The following is a 25,249-nucleotide window of genomic DNA, read 5'->3' as shown; positions in this document are numbered from 1 at the left end:
GAACACTAGTGTTTGAATAATCCTTCTGTTTACACTCTTCCTTTCTAGTACATTACTAGCAACAAACATGCTTGATGATCCATTGCTTGCTTTTATAAGTCACAGATTACATGCTAGGAATGCTCATAAAAGAGTGCTCTGAAGGGCTAATTGCAAAAGGCTGCAAAATTTATGCCTATCTTTTTGCATTCTGGAGAGATCTGCTCCATGGCTAACAAATCACAGAATAAGTAGGGTTGGAAGGGACGTCTAGAGATCATCCAGTCCAATCCCCCTGCCAAGGCAGGGCCACCTAGGCGAGGTTACACAGGATTGTGTTCAGGTGGGAGACTTCACAATGTTCTTAGGCACCCTTTCCGGTGCTCTGCCAGCATCAACATAAAGAAGTTCTTCCTCATACTGAGGTGAAACTTCTCGTGTTTTAGTTTATGGCCATTGCTCCTTGTCCTGTCACTGGGCACCAATGAAAAAAAGTCTGGCACCATCCTCTGGCACCCACCTTTGAGATATTTACATGCATTCATGAGATCCCCTCTCAGTTTTCTCTAAACAGGAAAACTCCCACAGTCTCTCCTCACGAGAAGGATGCTCCAAACCCCTGATCATTCTCATGGCTCTTCACTGCACCCTTTCCAGTAGCTCCTTGTCTTTCTTGTACTGAGGAGCCCCGAACAGGACACAGGACTCCAGATGTGGCCACACCAGGATCACATAGAGGGGGAGGATTACCTCCCTAAAAATCATACAAGTATGTCAGCTTGCTTAGGACTTTTCTGCTCAACTTTGAAGCAGTGCTCATAGAATTCAATACTGTGGTAAACTGAAGCCTCCAGCAGTCTAGGTGACTGTTCTCATGAAAGAATAGTGGGGTTCCACAACACAGATTTCCTTGTTCTTTCCATAAAGCAAAAAGCATCTTCAAACTCCTTGCCTCTTCCAAAATACATCCTGAAGTAAGTAGTGCCTGTATAGCTGTAGTGCTTTCCCTACATAGCTGTAACACAGCAAACATGCTTGGGACAAACTGGTTCAACTCAAGCTATCAATTTTTCAAGGATGACTATACTTCAAGTTAGTTGCATGAAAACGCTCATCAAGTTTTCGTAAGGGCCTCAGCCTAGCACAAGGGATTTTACATTTTAGTGATTTGACACAAGCTGTTCTTCAAAATCCTGTAGCAATATGGGTCTGAGGATAAAAATATTGTTTATTTCCATCTTTTTCATAAATGGTCCCAAAGAAGCAACCGCTCAAAATGAACTTTGGCAAGAGTGCTTAGTAAGGTTCACAGTATAGTACGAAATCTGCCAATGTGAGCTGAGGCAACGATTTACACCTGTAGGTCAACAGGTTGCCTTCCTTAAATAAATATCAAGAAAACCCAAGGAAGGTAGATAATCCAGGCTCATCCTTTGACTGGCTGGTTTAGTCACTGGTCCAAGAGTGCTAACTTATAATCTTGTGCTTCTTCCATCACTTTTCATATACTGTGAATAGACACCCTAGAGACAGGATGGAAGGTCAGGTTCAGAGATTACTACAAAGGAGGAATCTATATCAAGGAATGTCATCAGCAAGCACAGCATCTCAGCAAACTAAGTGTAGCACTTAACGCTAGCAAAAAGCTAGGTTAAGTAAAACAGGACAACAAGGTTAGTAAATGAAAAATAAGAATAGAAGTTGAGAAATCCCCTCAGGCAAGGGAAGTCAGGATGACAAGAAAAGAACTGAGAAAGGAAGTGAACTCCAGATTTAGGAACATGACAAAAATATTTTATTATTGCCCAAGACAAGTATTTAAATAGGTGCCCAACTTTGATTAGCACTTGGTACAGATAATCAATAGCAAGTTGTTCACTCATTTCTAGTAAAATGGGCATGGAATCAGAGGACAACTTAACACAGCTGAGGTACTCACCAAGACAAGACAGCAGTTTGAAGCCTGCCCTCAAACTAAAAAACTGGACTGCCAAAAAAACACACCCCTTTTACATAACCTAACAGAATAAAAAGCTGTATCTTATTTTCAATAGACATAACTTCCTTTACAGTCTGCAAAGAAAATAACAGAGGCAACAAAAACCTAATTAAAATTATATCAACTACCTTACCACTGAAGCAGATAAACTAAGCAATACAAATAGTAGAGAAAATATTTTTAAAGATACAATCACTGTTATCAGAGAGAAATGTTCTTTTTATATGCCCCTGAACAGTTTTATTCAGAGTGTGTTGGCTTCCTTGGCTCATTCTTGTTTTGAGTTCTATGGAAGACAAAGCAGAGGGCTGGTAGAGCACATAATTCCTTGTCTTGCTGCACACGCATGCTTAAGAAAGCTTTTTCTCTCTATTTCCCTGCCACTCCACGTTAATAATTCTACCATCTACCTTTAAAATTTTGTAGGGCAGAGGGAGGATCTACAAGGATTTATTTAGGATGTTAAACTAAATTACTACTAAAATATGCAGCAATAAATGAAAAGATGCGCTTGAGTCAGTCTCAACTGTGTTATTCTGAAGTAACTACACATCCTCCAGATGCTGCAATGTACTTCCCACAAACATCCTTTCTGTCCTTGCCTTATAAGAGCAAGAACTAAATAGCCATCTTGGTACCAAAACACAAAAAGAGACTATTTGTCATTAGCAGGAGTGCTCCTGCCTGCTAAGTCATTCTTAACATTTTGTCTATACAGCAGTTTTCCTCTAAAGATGTAGACTTTAGTATCCTGAAAGTGGGGTACATGCATAACTTCTGATTTCTGCTCCTAACATTGTGCATTTACAGTATTTCAGTCTATTATAGTAATGGCTTTGCCAAAGAGCCTTTTAAAGTACAAAAATACAAAAACGACAGAGTAAAACATGAAGTTGACGATACTGTGGCTGAAGGATGCAATAAAATGCTTAGTTTTAATTGTAGTAATAGAGTGTCAGGCATTTCAGCAAGCTCAGAGTTCTGTTTTGGTTTCAAAGTTGATACCACTCCCTGAACTCAAAAGCTGCAAGACTGAGATTTTAAGAAACCAAATTTATTGCTGCACTCTTGTTTTGATTCATACTTACGTGTCAGCAGTCACAGCAGATGATATTTACATTTAGACTGCTGGTTGCATGTTCCTTAATCTTTTTGCCTATGCTCATTCTATTGAGCAGAAGAAAACATGTATTGTCAGAAGAAGTTTGCTCTATAAACACTGACATATCTCTCCACCTAAAACCAAACCAGTCACGCTCTCCATAGCAGATTCAGTTCCTTAGGATCAGAGATGCATCCACACATTTATTCTCAACATGCTTGTCAGAGCAGACAGGTTTCAGTTGATCATACCTTCCCAAACTTGTGCATTATATAAAGGTGTTGCCAGACAGATAAAACAAACAACAACAACGAAATCCCACATAATTACAAAGGGGGATTTGAAGTTCTGGTGTCCTCCTAAAAGGGATTACTGAAACTAATCGTGTTGCATTAAACATTTCCGGTATCAGTTTACAGCAGTAAGAATAGATGTGGACAGGCAAAAACTTAAACAGAGAATGACATTTCAGCTGTAACACCCCAGTCAAAACAAAACCGTTCGCTCTGTCAGGAGCTATACAACAACAGAGACTTACAGATGTAGATGGGCAAGTTATAAGCGCCCCAGTAAATAGAAAGACAAAGCACATGTACCGTTTACCTTTGTAAACAAAACCAGAGCTAGGAAACGCTGCACTGACAGCCACCAAGAACTGCGAGTTTTGATTCCCGGTGGTGCCACCTCGCTGCCGCAGATGCCGGGGAGTCCCAGCTCCGGGGGAAGTTCCTCCGGCGCCGCTGCCAGGCTCCGGGCTGGGCCGAGGCAAGCGTCCCCCGGGACGTGGCACGGTGGTGGGGCTGCCCCGCTCCCCCCACCGGGAGAGGCGCCTCTCGTCGCCCCGCACCTCTCCCCTCCCCCAGTTAAACCCACAACAACAAAGGAGGCAGGGGAGGAAGGGCGATCTCGCCCCTTTCCCCCGAGCCCCGCGATCGACCCTCTGGCAGAAGCCGAACGCAGGCGGACGCCCCCCGAGCCCCAGCCCTGCACCCGCCCGGCGGCGCGGCCCCAGCCCCGGCCCCTCACCGTGCTGGGTGAAGATATTGAAGCCTCCCTCGGCGGTGCGCCCGGCCGCCTCCCGCCGGCGGCCGGCCGGCTTGGCCGCGCTGCTGCCCCGCAGTCCCCGCGGCTGCTGCTGCTGAGGCGGCGGCTGGTGCTGGAGCCCGGCGCCCGGCTCCCCGACGCGGCCCACCTGCTGCCCCATCGCCGCGCTCCCGGCCGCGGCCCGCGCTCACATGCCGCCGCCGCCGCCGCTGCTCCCCGGCCCGGCAGGCGGCCTCCCGCTCCTCCCCCCGGCGCGGCGCGGCCCGGCCCGGCGGCTCCCGCCCGCCTCGCCGCCCCCGCCGGCCCCCGCGGCGCTCCGGCCTGGGACTCACGGACTCGCCCCCTCAGCCCCCGTCGCCATCTTAAACCACAGAGCGCCGGGAGAGCGGGGACAGAGCGGCTCCTGCAGCCGCCTCCGGTCCGCCGAGGGGGGTCGCTCACCCCTCCCCAGCAGCGGCAGTCACGCGCGGTCGCTCCGGCACGGTCGCAGCGGCAGCGCGGCTGTGGCGGGGACAAGAATGGGCTGAGGAGCAAGACCCCGGGGTACGGCCCCGAGTGAGCCCTCGGAGGGTCCTTCCTTCTTGGCCACGATTTGAGGCGCGGGCAACCTGACCGAGTGCTGCGGCCATGGCCCGAAGGCTGCCCCACTCGGGGCAGCTGAGCGCCGGCCCCACAAGCACGCTTTCCCTGCACGTTAAAGCAAGGCTGGTTCACCTGCGAACCCAAGCAGATGTGAGGTGCGACGCTAGGGTCGCGTACCCGGCTGCAGACGGGAGCAGCGGTGGGCCCGTCCTGAGCCGTGCACATCCCCTCATGGCTCACCAGGCCCTGGATGAGCTCCTCTCATCCAGGACCTGCTCTGCTGGCCAGGGACGTGGAGGAAGAGAAAGGCACTGATGTGTGGATAGCATCAGGCATGTTAGTGGCCAGGTGTGGCTGACATATTGTCATCGGGTGGCTGAACGTACACTCTGTTCTGTAATTGGTAAACTGTTTCCACTTCTGTAGGGATAGCATAAGGTGGTCCAATTCAAAGCAGAAAGGAGAGGTTTCATCCTAAAAGATAATGGTGTTTGTTGCAGTTTAGAGGAACTAGGCACTTGGAAGTATTTCAGTCTCCATGCTGGCTACTATTTCAGCAATGCTTTGGCAATGTTGCTTCATCGTGGATGAGCCATCATGTTGCTCATCTCAGATGCCCTCACCACATCACTGAGAACTGACATGACAGTGACAAACTGGCTTGGTAACACCCAGAGCCAGCCAAGGAGCCAAGGAGCTACTGCAACCTATGGCTGGACCAACCTTAGTGTGGCTGTCCTGGGTTGGGAAGGTGAGAAGAAGCTCCTTTGCGAGTTCCATGAAAGTCAGCTTTCTTCATTAAATTTGTAGTTACAGGAGTTCTAAGACTGTAGTTTACCTTCTCAGGATCATGAGGTGGTACCAAAATGCTATCCATACTATCACATGCACTTGAACTGCACCCTGCCGAAAGTAGGGGTGGCTCGTCCAGCTGGCTGGTGTGTACTCTGATGAAGGCTGGAGTAAATGGGAGTGAGGAGCACATGGAGCCAGAAATGCCTTAACTCACTAAATTATTGGACTAAAAACACACAGCAAATGATGTCTGGGAACATCTGAGTTGTAGCATAGGGTATGCATTGCCACATCCAGGACCATGTATACGCATGGTTATGCGTATGTGAGCAGAGGCCGTCTCTGCAGGATGGACAGTCTCTGGCAGAACTGGCCCACATGGGTAAACTGCAGTGGAGATATTTCCTGGTCTCATTCCAGCTAGAATTTGCAGGGTTTGGCATTTGTAAATGGTTTGCCTTGTAAACAAAATATATGTTCTCTGGAGACTGTAGAGAGACAACAAACACAGAATTCCCTCGCGCCATTTGCAGTTGCCACTTTAAAAATCAAATATGATTTTTCTTTCCTAATGCCTTTTGCTTGCTGATCCTAAAGAAATATCCAGAGAAAGGCCATTAGCAATTTAAAAGAAGATACCAGTGTCAAGAGACTATTATACGTAAGTGCACTAAGGGGAACTGGGTTTAAACACTGTTCTTATTCCTCAGATCTCATTAAATTCTTCCTTTTTTTCTACCAGCACCATGTGCACATATAGCAGCTTGCTGTGGGTTACATTAATGTCTGACTGCATGGAGCTTGTCTGGCACAGAGAAATGTCTTTATTGGGGATGAAGTCAGGCAAGGGCTTTCTAAAAAGGCCTGTTACAAGGGGAAGAGGGCTGCAGCATGGTTACCATTTGTTACCATAGTATTTTAAGATCATGCTGTACCCTATTAAAAAAAAGTTTCAAAACTAGTGCCCCAGCCATTGCTGGTTGTGTGCTAAACAAGCCATACCCTCGACTGCACCTCGCTAGGCCCTCCCAACAACATAGTTTGTATGGTATCATATAAACAGGGGACGCATCTGGTTGGTGCCTGTCTTCTAGAGTGCCTGCTAGAAAAGCGGTGGGGATATAAACAAGAAACTCCCCAAACTTAAAATGGCTCCGTGCTACTGAGTCATGGATGACACTGAGCCACACCATTCCGTATTGTTAAAGTGGAGCTAATAAGTATTTACTTCACAGAGTGTCATGGTTATTAATCGTGAAAAGATTACACAGTGCTTTGAAGAGGTAAACTCTGTATCAATGCTACCTATTATTATCAGCTGTGATGCTATCAGCCTCACGTAGGATCAGGAATAGGTTGTTTTTCAGAAAGTAATTTCTTTTGAAGAGGTCTGGCACCATGCATTAATGAGACATCAGTAACAGTTACTATCCTCCTGGCGATTTTGGGCTTCCAGTCAACCTGCCATCTCATGAGCTGTCCGAGTAAGGGATAAAAGGGACCAAGGAACAAAAGCAGCATTGAGGTTACAATGATGTGCCTGACAAGAAAATTGATATTTCTAGAAATGCTTTTGAACTGACTTTAAATATTCACCATATATCCATTCCTTGAAGCTTCTTCTAAGCACTGACAGTGCATTGCTCCAAATCCACAGTGTGCTCCCAAAGTCACACAATCAGATAATTGCTGGCTGAGCAGACTTACATGCTCAGCATTATATGTCATGAACGTGCTGCTGTCATCCGCCTGAAATACAGGCCCTGTGCCAGAAGCAGCCTGTGGACAAATTGGAGACTCCTAAACCTAAGTGTTGAATCAACTGGGAGTTTTTGTTTGTAGCTTAGGAAAAATGAACTAGCAGTACTCCACCAGTAGCTTGAAAATTAATTCTAGGGGTAATCTTTGCTCTTCTTCCAACTCATATACCTTCTGTGTATCAAAGCTACACAGAGAAACAGATTTGTGTTAAACATTTGGCTGGTATTTAGGATATGGATGGTATTAGTTGAGGTATTTAAGTGCCTTGAACAACAGAGTACTGATGGAGGTATTTGGTGAATTCTCAAGCATAAGGGATACATGTGCATAACATGGCATGATTTTTATTCTTTTATTGCAATACCAGAACAAGTTGTGGAGCTCAGGACAGCTGTAACTCTGCTGGGATGCCCACAAAGGTCATGTGTAATGTCCACTAGATGGCCATGGCATTGCTCTTCAGTATCCCTGCAATGCCCTGGACTTTACCTGCTTGAAAACCAGGCAGCCACCTCTTAGACTAAATCAAGGGTTCTGGGGAAAGACATTAAAACAAAACAAAATAAAATAAAACAAACAAACAAAAAACACAAAAAGAAAAAATAAATATTTCAAAATCTCAGCTGATAAAGGCTTTGTGACACAAGGTTAGTTACTCCATATTATACACTGAAAGCTTGTAACTGCTGAGCCATTTCAAAAGAGAATGATGTTTCTTGGTGCAACATGTACAAGCACTCACCCTTTAATCTCTGATTGACAGCTCTTAAAATGTACTGTCTGCACAGATCTTTCATGGCACAATAGGTAGTGTTTCAGTATTGTCTTACAAGTTATTTGAAATCATTACTATGATTTAAATTAGAATTTATGTACAGTGCGTGCAAGATAGCTTGGGGTACTCACATACCTGTTCAATGAGAGTCTATGAGCATAAGTTTTCTGGAGAAGTATGGTTTTCTGCCAGATTTTGCCCAACAGCACAGAAGGGTTCACGTGCAGCCCTTGACAGATGATATTTGCTCTCAGAGTAACTGTTCTTTCTTCCACCATAGGTAAAATTCACCCCCCACACACACACACCCTCCCCCAAACACTGCATCCCACCACCCAGCTCAGCCCTTTCCTCAGTGCAACCAAAGTTGTATTAATTTCTTCGATGCTACTTCAGCATTATCCTAATCCAAACCACTACTCTGACACTGCCAGCTACTAGTCTTAACATTGACACCTACCAGGAGAGCAAGTACATGAAGGGCTCTGTGCACATGGAGGAAAGGACCTGGGTGTGTCCATGTGTAGAGACAACTGCAGCATCTTGGCCATCCCCATTCTTCTTTTATTTGGTCCTGTGTTTTTTTATTAGATATATTATATAACTAACCATGCTTGTGGATCATGGCTGTGTGGCTGGCCCTTGTGTATGTATCTGCTAACTGTAAACAACAGCACATAAGCTGTGCTGAAGTTTTGCAGAACTATACCCTGCATGGTATAACCCATAATCTTTTCACAGCCTCTATCAGAGGAAAGCCAGAGATGGGCAGACATAGAATAAGCAGATTATAGGACTTCTTCAGTTATTTATTTCCTGTCTGATATATTTCTGTAAGTAGTACAGCTGCACTGCCCCTTCCAAGCATCTGTTTAAGGCACGAAAGTTTGTAGAAGGGTATGCTAATAAGAACATTAAGAATGTTGTTTGCTTGCCTTTTTCCATAGAAAATGTTGCCTCCACCAAACAAAAATGATGACAAGTCTCTGTATCTGCTGGGAATTGCAAATTAGTACTCAGCTTGCACAGTGTGATCACTGATAAAGTACATTTGCTGAGATAATATAAGGTCCCTTGACAGTGCTGGTGATGATTCAGGCTTTTAGGCATTTTTCTGCAGGTGGGTCAATAGGAATGTTTTGCCACCAGAGTTCCAGGGTTGCCTCAATTTGTGTTTAGGAGCCTAATTTTTTGGTTCCTCATTTGAAATCTTAATAGCTCATTGGACAGTGAGGGAGTTCTCTAGTTTGCAGATGGAGGATTTTCTTCCCATATTTTCTGCTTTCTCTCTCTGAGAGGTTTGTAGCCAGAGAGCTGGCATTTTGATAAGGGATAGCAAATGCTTCAGAGCACAACACTATACTGCGGTACCTCCATCAGTGCCTCTGAGACCAACCCCATTTCACCTTAGATTCCTCTGATGATTACTCTACTGTTCTTGAATTAGAATAACCACCATGATAGTCCAAAACAAAATAAAAGCTCATTAGCCAGAAAAAAAAAAAAAAAGAAAAAAGAAAAAAAAGAAAAATTTTCCAAGACATGCAGCTAAAGTAGGCTGGAATTAGAATCATAGAATCATTTAGGTTTGAAAAGACTCTGGACTTGGCAGTGCTTCCTCTCCATGCTCTTTGCTTCATGTGCTAGTTTCCCCTTGTACCTCCTCCACCTCTGTCTTCTTGCCTCCTCACACTGTCACTTATGCTTAGAATACTTTGCCAGCCAGTGATTTCCGTGCAGCTTCGCTTCCCCCTTATAAATCATACTGAAAACTGTACCTTCCAAAGTTGCCCTCGTTATTGCCAATAATTAGTATCTCTGTGATTGCACTCCTGCTATTGCTTTGAGTTGTACACACTGCTGAATTTTGTCTTTGATCTTGTAAGGAAGCCTGAGGGTACAACTTCTTGCAGGATTGGTGCTCTATATTATATATTTAGGATGGCAGGGATCCAGCCTTGCGCTGGACCACTTTGGTAAATGCCCATGTGCTCTGGCCACGAGTGGTGTAATACTCTGCAATGGTGCTAAATAATTTAATCACTTTTAAAAGTCAAAGTTTGGTCTAAAATATTGTTACTGTTTTATTCTACAAAGTTTGGAGATTCTTTCTTGGCAGGCTTTTTTATTTAATTATGCAAGAATTATAAGTGATTACTTTGTCTTTCAAATAACATTGTGTTCCTTCCTTACACAGTTATATAGTATTAAATATCCATGCTTTTCAGCTTCCAGCTTTAATGTAATTTCTTTAAAAAAATTAATCTCAGTGGCATGAAGCTGCTCTAAATAGAAGTGTAATTGTATAACTGAAGCAGGAGAAAGTATCAGGGTTTTGTATGATGTTTCTGTGAACACACATGTATGTGTATGTGCACAGAATAGACTGGTACCCAAGAGAGCAGCATATATATTTGTATTCAAATCTCACTTAAATTTTTAACTTGTTCCTTCTGTTAAACATGCAAATATTTCTGTTCTTTTTGCAAATTCTGCCTCTCTGCTCATTACCAAACCTTTCAGAAAACACATAAGCCCAAGTCTTCCCCTGATCAGGCTCTTAATGTGTTTTGTGTGGTCTTTATTTAGACTGTAAACTTGCTGAAGTAGGAAATGTCTTACAAAAAACCAGCTATACTGTCTCATTTCACATCCAAATTCTTCTCCCGTACCAGCTGTGTGTGTTTGCCTAGCAGCAAGTCTTCTGTTAATGAATGACTTGTTCTCATTAGCTTGTCAGGCTGGATATGTAGCCTGTAGTTCCCACTCATACAGAGCAGCACTCCTTCCCTTGTAGCTTCTAGTAAATCAGACAATGAGACATACAAAGCCTTGTGTCTCTGAGCCTGACCTTTGTACTTGTACTCATTAACTAACACAGAATGCCAAAATAAAGTAACTAGCTGCTGGTTATATGTATTTAACCTAAGTGGAGTCCTATGGGCTGCCTGGTGCAGGGATTCTTGCAGGCTTTACTATCAGCTGCTACTTCTAAGCCTTCTTTAAAAGAGGGGGAAATGGCAGAGCCAAAGGAGTTGCACTTGATATATTTGTTTTGTGAAGTTGAGGTCCAGAGTTGGAGGTTTTAAAAATGAGGCTCTGAGCAGCTTCATTTAACTTTGAAGCTGTCTGTGCTTTGAGCAGGAGACTGGACTAGATGAGCTGCAGTGAGCCCTGTCAACTAAAATTCTTATTCTAGCAAAAGGTGAGTTCACCTGCAGGTTCCCTCCATTTGGAGCATAAACTAAGACTGTCCTCTCACTAGGCTGAATTTGTCACAAAAGTCATAGGAACTGAATATTTCTGGAATGTCTGTCTCTCCATCTGATTTGCATAAGATAGGACAACAGGTTCTGAAGATATTGGGAGGTAAAAGACAGCTAGGAAAGACAGACAATCCTTTCCCCACACACATAAGACAACTGCATAAGCCTTGTTTTCTTAATAAAATCTTTCTTCCCTCTATCTTTGTGCAGAAAACTTGTCTAGTGTTCATCTACTGCGGCCTGAAGTCATGCTACATACTCCCAGCTGCAGCCAACCTGAAATAATATTTCCTCAGAGCCAACAGCACATTTCATACAGCTGAGGCATTTACTGTGCAATCCGAACTATGCAGAGAAGTTGAGACATTTAGGAGTGAAACCCGGGCATCTTCTTTCTGATAGTCAGAGATTATATCGTTGTGCTCACACGAGCGTGTGTTTAAGTCTGCCTGGTGCCTTGTCTGTGCCAGCAGACACAGGAGTATGTCTGTTACCTCTCTATGTTGTCCTCAACTTTCTCATATCCCAGAGTGACAGAAAGGGGAATTTGACCTCAGTGTGCTAGAGACCGCCTGGCTGTCTGCCTTTCCCTTTTTGTCTACTCTTTCTTAGGATGCAGTCACACTACAAAATTACCTTGAGTCATCAGTCTTGGAAGTTTTTCCCATGGGTTGTCTGTGATAAAGGGCAGACATACTAGACGCATTACTAACCTGTGCTGCTAGGGAAGGCACTGATAAGGCATGAATCCACTGTGGATTGTATGTGCTTCTGGGATTCCCGTCTACCTGAACCAACACCACATTGCTCCCTAACATTTCTTCTGCAAGGGAGCAGTCCTATAGCTTCATTCCACAAAACTTGCCTGATTATCTGAGTCTCCTTTAGCAGCCATGGCAGCAGATTAATCTGTTTCCCTTTCTCCCAGTTTGCCGAGAACACACCTATCTTCGTCTGCTTTTGATGGCCCTGTAAAACATTACTTCTGTGGTCCCAGGAAAGAGCTTTAGAGCACTTCTATTTTCTGCCTCACAGGGAAGCAGAAACTGTGAAATCACCAGCATCCTCTGTTTGTATGTTCCCTGGAGCTGTTATACTGTGCAGTCTGAAATAGAGATCCGGCCTCAGGGATTTGCTAATGATGCATTCAGTCTCAGCATGGCACATGCTCATTCCTGGGGAGTTACTGAGTTAGCATTTATAGTTCTACACCTTTCCTCTGAGTAGAAGAAACCCGCTGATTTTCCCTTAGCACTGAGGTCTTGTGCGTTGGATTCTCTTCTCATGACAGCTTACTTGGAATGCCACCAGAAATCTTTCAGCCTGGATCCTTCCTCATAAAATCACAGACTACAGTAGCATCACACCAGTGATTCTCCCATAGCTTGATGTCTGATCAGCAGGGAACAGTAAAATGAGGTCTTACAAGATGCAATTTCAAAAAAACAAAGATTTATGCACTGAAGGTGAGTGATTGTTGCTGTGGGTGCTGGAAGCCTTTTGTTCGTGAAAATCAGCTCACGAACAGGAAGCAATAAGCAGTCGGTGAGGAAAGCACAAGTGGAAAAAATATGGTGAGTGACCACTGCTGTTTGCTTCAGTGGTACTCTTGTGGGTCCCTACTGTAGAGAAATGGCAGTGGTAAAGGATGAAGGGAATTCACTCAGGGCTTACCCTGTTCTCTGGCTGTTTTGTCAATTCATGTTTCTGCAGCCACTTTATGCAATGAGGGAATTTTTTTGTGTGGGCAAGGGTTGCACTAACAGGAACACTTTTACTATATTTCATACTAACTTGCTAGTGAAGACAAGACCTCTCTTGCATGGCCTGCATGCCTGAACTCAGAATCCCTCCCCTGGGCCTGCCATCTTCAGATTTAAATCCTTTAAATAAGCTCAAGTTTTCATCTCCTCATCCATATTTCCAGAGCATGTAAGCCTCAAGGCACTAGGCCAGTAACGGAATAGTGCTGAGCACAAAGATGGTTTTGTAACCACATCAGCTCAGTGCAATACAGATCAACTGCAGCAAACCCTGCAGATTGCTTCACCTCCCAGTGTAGTTCCATTATAACCTCCCATCTTTGCCAGTCCTCAGCTGATAGCAAAACTCCTCTTTCGGCTTTGTAACTCTTTACTTTTTTTTTTTTTTTTCACTTTCAGTGAAATGCTCTTGAAAGCTGCCAGAGACTCAGCTGTGACAACGATCTATCTGAATTTGGGGTTTTGGAAGTGTTCCTTCACACTTGTCATGTCTTCTAATAAGCACTGCATTGTACCAAGTCTGTACATTCTTTACTGTTCTACTTGTTGCTATGGCCAGAGGTGCCAAGTTTCAGTCTGAATCTTTTGAGAGACTAAACAGAAATCTGGATTTTCTTTCTTTCTGCTTAGTTCATGCTCCTGGCCCCTACAGTGTTCTCCCTTCACCATTACCCAAAACTTCTTTCCAAGACAGGAAGGTTGAAAGCCACTGCCCTCTCCAGTCCCTCAGCTTCTATAGCTAGCAGTGATCTCTCCTTGCCCTGAATCACTGTGGCAGAGAAGTGGATGGATTCCCCCTCTGGCTAGGTGTTTCCAAAGCAGAAAGGAACAGATGGGAATGGCCTTAACAGAGAAGAGGGAAGGTTTTGGCAGGGGAGCTACAAAGGCATGACATTGTCAGTCCGTATCAAGCTTGGGAAAGGCTCTTGCAGAAGGGAGAGCAGCAGGACACACTGCCTCATTGCCATGGAAACAGCCAAAAAGCTGGCTGGATAGATTTAGAAATGTCTCCTGCTTGGGACTAACTTTCAGAAGATGTCATCTATCTTCACAGAGATTTAAAAAAGGTGGAAAAGTGGAAATGTCCAACACTGAAAGCTGAAAACGTGGTTTTCTTTCTTAATCTACAATGGAGAGTCAATCTTCCATGGCTTTATGAAGATATTTTTTCTCCTCTGAGAAATACGTCCTGGTTTTGGTGGGGATTATTTTTCCCCATGTCTTCATATTTTTGTGGATTTTTCATTACAACGATCTAACACTTCTGGCATAATGATTCCGGCTGTCATTTTGATACTCTAGATTTCTCCATGGTGCTCACTATGTCTCTTGCAAGCACACTCGCTACCTATGTGATATTTCTCTGTAAGATCTCTCCTTGGTGGCCCTAAGGGTCTCATACTCCCTCAAAGAGTATATCTGTTCTCAACATAGCACCTCAATTTTGATTTTTTCCCCCACACCTTTCAAATCCAATTGTTTTCCCACAGCCTCATAATGTTATTTTGAAGACAGTCTAAAAGATTACAAATATATATATATTACAGCATGTGTATGAAACCCCTGCCTTAAGAACATGCTTCTGTTTCTACAAGTGGGGAGTGGAGAAAGCTGTAGAAGTCTCCCACATTAGAAAAGTGAAAAAGTTGATTACTGCACATAGGAAGTTATTAGTCCCCATAAGCCATTTGCATAGGTAGGACTGTACATCTGCAGACTGCAAGCAACTGTTTTGGAAATCACCCTGGACCAGTCATTCCATAAGCACTAATTTTCTTCCATGTCCATCATCAGGTAGCGCTGTCAACAAAATGGTAGAAAACACTGGCTTGCACGGTTTTCTCCACCTAAGCACCTTAGTAGCTGTGGAGAGAACAATAGCAAACTATTTTGTATTTACTTAGGGGGGAGAGAAAGAATGCACATTTTTTATGAAATATGAAAAGATTACTACTACAGAGTAGTGAGTAGTCATAAAACTAGGTGTAAAATGTCTACTTTTCCACCTGCTGTGTCTTACCGCCACACAGAAGGGTCCCAGCTGCATAGCACAGCTGGCCATCTGTGGAGTCACAAGGAACATGTACAGTTGCTACTGTAAGAACGGGAAGGAGATGCTGGCCAAGTCCAGTGCTGAGTTTCCACAAAAATATTTAGAAAGCCCTTATATGTGGGAGAGTCAATATGAGTAACTAGACCTGTTTGTTCTGGAACTAATCTCTCTGAAGTCACTCTTCCAGGGCTGCTTGCACTTTTAATGCTGTACATTCCTGCTGAAATAACTTCAGAGACCAGGTCAATATTTTCATGCAATTTTAATAAGCAGCAGAATATGCTGCAAAATAAATCTGAGATTGGTTTGAGGTAGTGTCACCAAGTAATGATGATGATATATAATGTGGTTGGGACCCAAGTGAAATTGTTTCTGAGCCTAACAGAGAGAGAAAGCTGGGATGTTGCAGAGGGTGAAGAGCAGTTTCAGGAAACACAGTTCAGCTTAGCAGGACTAGGCAATAGTTATACCTATACAGTTCAATATCTTTCATGATTTGATGTTTACAGATTAGAAGGATCTACTTCTTTTTAAATATACTGAAGAAATAACTTCCTCAACTTAAATAAAACCCCAACGATCACACCAGCCCAGCTGCAAGATTCATTCCATTACTTCAGAGTGTTAGGGAAGGGAAAAGTTATTTGTTCCTCAAAAAATAATGCAAGTTTCCCTTTTCAGCAATGGAATCACCACAATTAAGTTGGCTGTTGCACCTCCTGCTCTGTCAATGATTATTTTAGTTCTGTGGCAAAAAGTGACATGATGTTTGAGTAAGGATACCGCTGCCGTCTGCCGGAAGAGATTTCTTTCCGACTGCTTCATCTTCCGGCAAAATTTCATTGCTTGGAAAGTAACTCGAAGTGGGGAATTGCTCACTGAAGTTGGAGTTTCAATTCCTGCTGCCTCTGTCTTTCCTCTGAAATTTGCTGAATCTGTTTCACCAAATATTTTGAAAATTCTGCACCTCAGACAAAGTAAAGAGGAGCAGGGGCAAATACATACAAAATCTTAACATGCTGGTAGCAGGAACTGTGAAAATTTGAACCGGAGATTTTAAAAAGCAATCTTTATGATTTGTAAACACTTCAGGCATCCTCAACAATATCTGCTGCTATCTGCTGGAGCTAGTTTTCAGTGTTCCTGCCAAAATTCAATCATTCATTACCAGATCAGGCTGAATTCCTCTACAGTTTCTTAATTTTATATATATATGAAATTGTATGTATGTGTATATATATATAATTATATATATATATTTAACTGCAGCACTTGCCTAACTGAGCTTTGGCTTCAGTCTTACATCCACACCATTTTTTCTGGTTATGCAGAAATTGAAGCTCATTTTACTGCTTCATTTATAACTGGCTAAACATTACAGATCTGACATTACTGTAGTTTTGTCGTTTCGGTTTTTTTAAGAAAATAAATTAAGCGAAACGTGTAATAATGTTTTTAACCACGTGAGGGAGCTATTTCATTTATACATTAGCATGTTGCTATTGCGAGTACATATTGGGAAATTATAAACAATAACTAACTTTTATACAGATTATTATAGGACATATCACACTTTACCGACACACGTGAAAGTACTGAGGCTCTTGGTTGACTGACTTTAAAGCCCACAAAGAAGTTTTAAAGGAATTAACCATTCTCATCAATAAATGCTGGCATCAGAAACAGCCACAGCTATTTATTCCCTGGCTGACTGACAGCAAAACTCTTAAAATAGAAAATAAATTAGAGTTACTAAGAATTAAGAGTAGGCAGAGATAATGACATCTATTTTGCAGCAGTGCAAAAAATGACAGGAAGGAACAAGACCAGGCACAGATTTTCTAGTAGGGTTGTGAAAGCCTCAACTCTCCGTCTTGCTTCCTTTGCCATCTCCACTTCTCTGTAGTACAGGCCGGTACAGGCCATGCTGCTGCCTCCCCAGTGCCTCCCTCAGCTGCATAAACCCCCCTCTCCCCCTCCCAATCATCGTGGGGGTATATCTGTCCACCCTGGGCATCACAAAAGCATTAACAGCAAAGGGTTTTCTTTATGTTCCCTCTGAGCTGATAGGCAGGCTCAGGTGCATCAAGAATGTCTACAATCATCAAAGTGATGGTACATAATGTGCGCATGAGAGTGTAAATTCTTGCACAGACTACCTGGGGAGGGGTGGTGGAATAGAGAAAGACAGGCAAAAAGAAAGAAATCAGGGAAACAAGCACTGCTGCAGAAGTCAAGTTGCCTGGCACTGTGGGTAGGTGAGAGCAAGTGAAGCTGAAGCAAAAAGTTGGGGTGTCAGGGTTCCCATGTCAACAAATGGGAACAAGCACTTGCTGATTCAGCCAGGAGTGCTCAGGAATGGTTGTGGTTAGGCAATCGCTGGGCGATGCAACCCATAAGATTAATGTATAACACTAAAAAATCAAGATTGCAATCACTGTGGTGACAAGCAGAGTAAATGATGTAGCTGATGAAACAGTGCAGCAATTTGGGCTGGTGAAGACACCGCAGATGATGGGTGTGAGTGGCAGGGAGCAGCGGCAGCAATGCCTTCCTCCAATTTCCTGTGTAAAGGATGGAAAAAAAGGTAAAAAGAAAAGCAAACTGACTAACTCTGAAGGCTACATGCATTTTACTTTCTATTAAATGTATCTTATATATTCTATTAAATGTATCTTACCATCCAGAGTTAGGATTTTACTAATTGGATGAAATAGTTTCTTCAAGAATTTGTTGAAGTTTAGGAAACTTTTGGATGTGTTGTTTTGGGGGGGTTGTGTTTTTTGTTGGGTTTGGGTTTTTTTTTATTTGTTTGTTTTGCTTTTTCACTTGCTCACAGAGCCAGGGGTGGCACCACAAGACAATTCAGCATTTTCAGTATGAGGGCACCAGTGATCACGTATAGCTTGATTTGAGAATATTTCTCAGCAGCATTCTGTTAAAATCAACATCTTCAGAACAGGGGCAAAGTTATGTGAAAATTCCTGGTGCAATCATCATGCAGCTGGTCACATTTCAGCAATCATATGATTTTCTTTTTGGGTTTTTTTTTTAACAGCTTTAATATTAAGCAGCATCAAGCAGGAGGAAGATGCTTGAAGGGACAGTAGTGTGAAACACACTGCAAACTAAATCAGTTTCAGACTTTTTCACTCAGAGTCCCCATAGAACATTTAATATAGACTAGTTCCAGCAGTCACACATTTAAAAGAGTCTGTCTCAGGTGTCTGTTGGTCAAAACACATTTGTTTTATTAAGGGGTCTGATAAGGTGACATGATAGAAGTGTTTTAATACCTCATTGTAGCTTTGCCCCTCTGTTTGGAACAATGGCTCCAGGTGCACTTGGTACATACGGTGCACAGGACAGCCCTGAAGTCAGGAAGGGAAAGGAAGACACGCACTTGGACATCAGCGGCTCAGCTCTGACTTTGGGAAAACTTCCCCATTTACACGGCGAGATGCAGCTACCGAGAGGTTACTGGAGTTTGTTCAGTGGTGACGTGTTCCTGTGCTCCTCTGACTCACCAGCCGTCACGAGCTGTGTCTGACCAGGGAAACAGAGAAAGCGAGGGCGTAAACCCCAGCCTTTTGCCCAGTTCCGACCCTCTGCAGTACAGGCTGGGACTGGGAGGACACCCCTCCAGCCAGGCCCCTTCTCTGCCCCCCCCTTGCTGGTGAGCTGCAGCTCATGCTCCCCAGGGTAAAACTTGTGAACACCCCCTCCCACAAAGCCCCACTTCTTGGGGGACAGGGGTTGCTACTTAAGTTGGCAGGCACTCCATTTTTACTTCCCTTCGCAAATATTTGCCCTCAGTCCCGTAAAGCCCTTTGGAAGAGCCTCGCGGAGGGAACGCGCGTTTGTACCGAGCGCCGGGGCAAGTGCTCGGTGAGAGAAACCGGGCTGTTCCCTCTGCGGACGAGCCGCTGGCTCCTCCACAGGCCTCCCAGCCTTGACTGCTGTGCCCTCCTCCCAGTTCCCTGCAGGAAGTTGTCCTTGTGGCGGACGCTGTGTGGGGACGACGGGGGTCCTCAGGGCACGGTCAGGCCTGCCCGTGCGTGCTGGGACGTCGGGCTGGGCGGCCAGGGCGCAGCGTTCCCCCTACCCTACTTTTTACCTCAGGCGGGCCGGGCTGAGAGCTCCGGACCGCCCGCCCCGCCACAACGCCTGACAGGAAACCCGGCGGGGGGGGGGGGGGGGGGCCGGGGAGGGGCGCGCCTCACGTGCCACCTCCCCGCTGTGCCCCCGCGGCGCGCCCCCTTCCCTCCCGCCCGGCACGCTTACCAGCCAATAGGCGGCGGCGCCGCTCCCCCCTCCCTCTGCGCGCTGACGTGCGCGAGCCCCGGGAAGAGGCCGTGGCGCGCGGGCGCGCGGCGGAGGCGGGAAGCGGCTGACGGGGAGCCGGCGCGCGCGCGCGGAGCCCAGCGGGTCGGTCGCCCTGAGGTGACGCTCCCGCGGGGTGAGGGCGGCCGGTCCACTGCCCCCGGCCCGGCGTGCCCGCGGCAGCCCGGCCGCTCGGCCCGCCGCCCCTGCCGGCTTTAGGCCCGGCCCGACCCCAGCGGCACCGGCGCCCTAGCGGCGCGGCGCTGCTCCTGGGGGAAGGCTGTGTCCGGAGCCCTTTGGCGGGGCCGTGCGGCTTGGGGAGGGGCAGAGCGCCCCACGGGCCGCCCTCAGGGCTGGGGCTTGAGGGAGGTGTCGGGGGGCGTGGGTTTCGTTGCTGGCTGCGGGCAGCCCCGCAGAACTCTTCAGCGCGTTTCCAGGATGTTAGTGGAGAAGGTAGCTGGCTTACGGTCTCGGGTGTGCTCTGAGTCTTGGCAGTGCTTTAAGCAGCTTCCATTATTACCTGCGGGTTTGGGGCTTTTAATCTTCTTTCTTTTTTCTTTGCTGTTCCTCTGGTTTTGCACGTTGCCGGTGGGCTGTGGAGTGACCTTAACTTTGCTGTGGTTCCAGCCCAGTGTGCAGAGAGCTCCGCTGGTACCGAGCATGTAGCACACCGGCTCTGCTAGTTGACGTTATGCCCCGGGGGCAGAAGGAAAACCTTGGAAATAGAAAGGGTGTTTGGGATATGGTTATTAGTATAAGCGCTTTTGGAGGTAGAAGATGTGCCCTTACTGTGCTTTTGAAATGCAAAGATTTACTTCCTATAGCGTGTTGCTTGTCTCCTGAGGCATGCTTATAATTACCAATGTTTCGAAAGGGGAGATGGAGAAACTCAGTATTTCTGAGACCTTTTACGAGTACCATAACGCAGTCGTGCCTATAAAATCAGGGAGTTTCTGCTGGGCAATCTGATAATGGGATGCATTTGTGGTCCTGCATGTCCTGCAAGTGCTGAGTGGGGGAAGGAAGGACTGGTTACGAATGGTGAGGGGCAGTTTCTTTTTGTGATGGTGATAGTAACCGTTTAGAAGTTATCCTGGCATTGTGTCATGATTGATTTAGTTCTAGCAGAGATTAGATGGGAGGTCTGATGCCCTCTGTGTGCACTGATGTGCTGGTGGTTGCTTAAGTACTGTAATGTTACACCTCTCATCATATGTGAACTAGACCAGGAGAATGTTTTCATGTATTTCCCCTAGCACAGTTCTTGGTTTGATGTGAAAAATGATGTGAAAAATCTATCTCTCTGAAATTAGTACCTCTAAATTAATTGCTTGAACTTCACCCCCCCACTTCCCCCACCATGATTTTTCTTTCCCCCATCCTGAAACTCTGCTTCTGATTTCTTTCTGATAGTCTTTTAGCGAGATACTCTAGCAACTGTGTATCTGGAGATACACGCTGGAGAGGAGGGAGTTCCATCTTCACCTCTTGAAGGTGATGAACAGTGTACTGAGAAGAGAATTAAACTTGTGACTGTGTGTTAGAGCTGGAAAACCTGCACCTTTAAGAACAGATGTGGCTCACAACAACAACTTGGAGGAGGCTGTGGCTCACTAGTGGCCCAAGGAGTAGCTTGTTAGTGCATGAATTTATAAGGCAGCTTCATTGTCCCTCCGCTCTTCTGTAGACCCTATTGTGTGAAAGAGTGATCCATTCTTAGCCTTTGTTAGGATTTGTGGCATCTCTTTTCTGTTAAAGCAGGAATTGAAATGTTTGCCTCTCCAGCATCTCCAGGTAGTTGCAAGCCCCAGATGGGCAAAATGATCCTTTGCTCTAATGTGATTGTGAGAAGGCTAGGAAGTGGAAAGAGTAATGGTGACTGATGCATGTTTAAAGGCAGGAGCATTTCAGCAATGACTGTGTATGGAGCTGGTAAGAAGTGGGTATGTCCTGCCAGCTACCTTTTTGTGCTGGTTAGCATGGTTACTGCAGGAAGATTTATCACATTCTTGCTTTGTTGTTTTTCATGTAAGTGGGGGTTTTTTATTATGTAAATACAACAGTATCTACAATAGCTATCAGGCGTTGTACAAAGCCAGCTGGGAAGTTTGCCATTTTTATGGTCTTTGTTTTACAGTTTATAGTCCTGGCTGTGACCTCTTGAGACAGAGCTAAGAGAGGCCATGCTGCAAGAAATGGTGTTGGTGATTGAATTAGTGATTTGTTGTTTGGTGTTGCAAAAGGGTTTTTCCCCTATATGCTGTGGTGCCTGGAAGGAAAATGAGAGACTGTTCTACTAGAGAGACAAACACAGGAAGCAGAGTCCTGAAAACATCTGATCATAGTCTTACTTCCCCTTTGCTGAAGTGCCAGCCTCCAAATTCTGAGGAAATCCATCCTTAAATAATTCTGTTCTGCCATCTTAGTTTTCCTGCAAGCGCATGAATTTTCCTTTCCTGTCTCTAACAGCTCATCTGTGCTGGTACTTGTATTCTGTTCACTGGCAGCAAAACACTTGTCTAAGAGCTTGTGCCAAGATAAAATATATCAAAAAGAAGAAGTGTTAGTTTGAAACCGTGGTTACATACGTGCCTGTGTGGGTTTCTGGAAGTCCAGTTCTGAAAAGTGTCCCTGGTTGTAGCTACATCTGAAAGCTTTTTGAGCTGAATTTCCTGGAGAGTATGTTGGAATGTCCATTTGTCACCACATTAGAATCTATTTCTTCCCTTTTCATTAACTAAAATTTTGGTTTCAGCCTGGCTGTGGTGCTTCAGGTGTTCTCTACTAGCAGCCCTATCCCCAGCAGTGACCTTTGTAATTGAATCTGTTGTAGTTCAGACCTGATTTTCTCTTCCTGCTTTTCTGGGCTTTGCAACACAACCATTGTCTGGCCAAGCAGAGCACAAGGATCTACTGAGGAAGCTCCTCTTTCAGTAAGAACTGAAGACTTGTCAGGAAGGGGCTTGACTCAGGCAAAATAATGCGGTTGATTCTGCAAAGCAAACCTGCCAGATCTCTTGGAAGACAAATTTTTGTCTGACCTGACTATCAGTGTTCACAAGGGTGCTTTGGCCTATTAAAGATTTCATGAAGTCTTAAGTCATTTTAACTAATTTAAAGGTCTGGGAGGGAGGGTATCTGTGGGGAGATACTTTGGTGGGAAAGCTTGTTTGGTTACTTCATTCCTTTACTGCTTGTAAGTAAGGGAGAGGAAGTGTGATCCACAGTAAGTGACTAATACAAGTGTGTACTTAACTTCCCCTAACCTTGTGCTGAGTTCATAATGGAGGTAGGAAGTCTAGTGTCAAGAAGGCTATGTAAATTTATTCGTGAACAATGTGAAGAGTAGATTAGTTTTTGTCATTAATTATCTGCTATCCTTTTCTTGTCTACCTAGGCAACAATGGCAGGTGAAGACTGTGTAAGAAAACGCCAGTCAGGCTCCAGTACAACCTCCAAGACCCCCGAGAATGAAGAAACACAGAGGAGGCCTGAGGGCGAGAGGTCATTTCAAAACTCAAGCAATGGTGAGACTCTTAGAGTTAGTTGTGTCACTGGCATGCAGTCTCCTCTAAGGTGTCCTTTCTAGCTCAGGGCTCTTGCCTCTTTGCTCTTTCATTTCAATGTTTCTGCTCATAGGAAGGCTGCCAAGGTGGAGCTCCCTGTGTACCAGCTGCACATCTTCAGCAGGTATAGGTTGTTGGGAGTGCTGTCCTGTAAAACTTTCTCTTCTGTGTGCTGCTTTCAGGGGTCTAGCGTAAAGAAAGTGATTAGCTGGCACAGGACAATTGTGTGTGATGAGGAGGACATGCTTTAATGCTGTAAATGGTGCAAATGCATCTTGACAGCAATTCTGAATAATCCTGATAAACACTTTTTTTGGTGAATACTTTTTCTGGGTGCTTCACCTTGCTTCCTTTACAAGCATTAAGTATGTGGCTTCCTCAGGATTGAACACAAGTGTCTTTAACATCCGTGCCAACCTAGCATCTCCATCCTGACAGACAAGTGGAGGTAGGATGCCACAAAGAATGATTCTCTGTTCCTGTGGGGTTCTGTTAATGTCAGAACAACTCTTTTCTATCCAGGCTCAACCTTGGCTGCCGTAAAATAGAGCAATAAACAGTTGGGTTTGTGTTCATTTGTATTGTGGTTACCTTAAAAGTTATGTGGCTTATAGTTGGCTTTGTGGAAGGGTCTCTGCTGCCTGTGTCCTGTCGCTTGAGCTGCAGGGACAGTTGTGTGGCAGCATGAGCAGTTTTGCCTGTGGACTCTGTGGGTGCTGTGTCTGTCTCTAAAATTCCTGGGTTATGCTCTAGCACATTCCAGCCTGGTGATAAGGAGATTAGCAGTGAAATTGCAGTTTGTTTTCTTTTTCTTTGGAAGACAGAATAAGCAAAAAAGCTAGACTAGTTTAACAGTGTGCCATGTGAGTATAAGTTCCAAAACCCTGGTGCCAGTGGGTCAAGGAGAGAATTTTTGCTGGTATGCTTCTGAATATTGTCAGTATTTCACAGTACTGTCCACTGAAACAGGAGTTAGAGGAAATTTAAGTTTAGGACAAGTCAGATTTCTTTTTGCAAAAAAATAGATTGGAAAGAAAGCCATCCAACAAACTACTTGGAGAACTGGGGTGTTAAGCTGTTGGTGGTACAGTCATTTTAATTGAATCAAATGGGACTGTGCCATTAATGCTGTTCTTAGAAAATTGCCTGTAGTTGATGGCTACTTGAAAACGGTTGTGATGAGTTTAGACGCAGACCTTTTTATGTATGGAAACACCTTAACTGTTATGCATGAATTTGAGTTCTTGCAAGCTTGTTGGTAAAGAATAAATATAGCTGTGATAATTAGCACTTTATAGGTGGGTGTGCCTGTCTTTAAAAGCCTTTCGCTGTAATGCCTCCGAGACGTGGCATAATGTCACTGCAGGTGAAATACTGTGTGTGTGTGTAGCAAGTAAACATTCTGGGGTAGATCTCTTGGAAGTGTACTGAGCTTTCATGCGTGTATGTGTGCCTGCTGGGTTGGCTTTGAACAGTGCAGTGTGTTTTAATACAGTGCAAACTGCAGTGAGGGGCAGCAGGGAGGGATCCTGGTTAGTTAAGAGTATGTAGCTTTTACCTTCCAGAGATGCTGCCATTTCAGCGGAAGTGTCATAAAGACTTTAGTTTTTGTAGACTCTTTGCTCAGCTCAGTGATGGGGACAATAGAAATGCCACAGGGAAGTAGGAGGCACAAATCTGATGCCTGACCACATTATAGGTCTGGGAGGAAGATGCATTCCTCTGGTCCCAAGTTGCCCCGTAGTTAGATCAGCGACTCTGTGACACAAAGGTTGGAGCTTTACAGAGTTGAACTGCTCACATGTTCCAGATAGTGGCCTCTTCATGTAGTCCAACATGCTTGCATAACTAGGTAGGCCTTTCTGTGAAAACACAGCTGAGGTGGAAGCATTTCTCAGAAGTAACCATTGACTTCTTGCTTTCCTTTGTCCCAGTTATTCACTTCTGAATAGCTGTTTCTAAGGCATTAGCCCTGCAGCATGAGGCTAATTATCTGCTGTCTGGCAACATCTTTTTTTATAAGGTAGCACACTACTGGGTGTTATGCAGAATTTTAGAGAAGATGAGTGTTTATTGCAGTCAGGGGATTCCAGCCAGGTCAAGTGTCTTGTATGCAAGTAAGTATGGTATTGTCTTTGTGGTAATTATTTCTGTAGGAAAAACTAAATAGCTAATGTGATTTCTAACCCCTGGTCCTCCCTGATAAGCAAACACAATCAGCTTTTTAACTAAACAGTTAAT

General features: G+C 44.7%; 2 protein-coding genes and 1 long non-coding RNA gene across 11 annotated transcripts in view; 1 reads left to right on the top strand and 2 right to left on the bottom strand.

Annotated features, from left to right (window-relative positions):
- ABL2 (ABL proto-oncogene 2, non-receptor tyrosine kinase) overlaps window positions 1-4,328 on the bottom strand; it is a 50,084-nt gene extending 45,756 nt beyond the window's left edge. For both annotated transcript variants that reach the window (XM_065674090.1, XM_065674091.1), the window contains exon 1: window positions 4,107-4,328. In XM_065674090.1, the coding sequence (XP_065530162.1) occupies window positions 4,107-4,284 (178 nt within the window). In that variant the 5' untranslated portion in view covers window positions 4,285-4,328. The remainder of the gene's footprint in view (window positions 1-4,106) is intronic.
- An 11,038-nt stretch (window positions 4,329-15,366) lies between these two features.
- Window positions 15,367-19,688, bottom strand: LOC136011769 (uncharacterized). 3 transcript variants are annotated; one of them, XR_010611464.1, is made up of 3 exons: window positions 19,404-19,688; window positions 18,416-18,665; window positions 15,367-17,683 (listed from the first exon to the last, which is right to left on the bottom strand). It is a non-coding gene; the product is annotated as an uncharacterized LOC136011769 (long non-coding RNA). The 3 variants fall into 3 exon arrangements; XR_010611463.1 differs by lacking the exon at window positions 19,404-19,688 and adding an exon at window positions 19,237-19,340; XR_010611465.1 differs by lacking the exon at window positions 19,404-19,688 and adding an exon at window positions 18,986-19,230.
- Window positions 19,454-25,249, top strand: part of SOAT1 (sterol O-acyltransferase 1) — a 30,411-nt gene continuing 24,615 nt past the window's right edge. Inside the window, exons 1-2 of one of the 6 annotated variants that reach the window (XM_065674087.1) lie at window positions 19,454-19,562; window positions 22,840-22,969. In XM_065674087.1, coding sequence (XP_065530159.1) covers window positions 22,846-22,969 — 124 coding nt within the window. In that variant the 5' untranslated portion in view covers window positions 19,454-19,562; window positions 22,840-22,845. Of the gene's footprint in view, window positions 19,579-19,656; window positions 19,896-22,295; window positions 22,376-22,839; window positions 22,970-25,249 lie in introns of those variants that run through there. The other 5 variants (XM_065674084.1, XM_065674085.1, XM_065674083.1 and 2 more) reach the window with 5 other exon arrangements.

This window comes from Lathamus discolor, chromosome 3, assembly GCF_037157495.1.
Source record: "Lathamus discolor isolate bLatDis1 chromosome 3, bLatDis1.hap1, whole genome shotgun sequence".
In the NCBI taxonomy this organism is placed as follows: domain Eukaryota; kingdom Metazoa; phylum Chordata; class Aves; order Psittaciformes; family Psittacidae; genus Lathamus; species Lathamus discolor.
The sequence above is the reverse complement of the archived record's forward strand: the minus strand, read 5'-3'. Positions and strand labels throughout refer to the sequence as shown.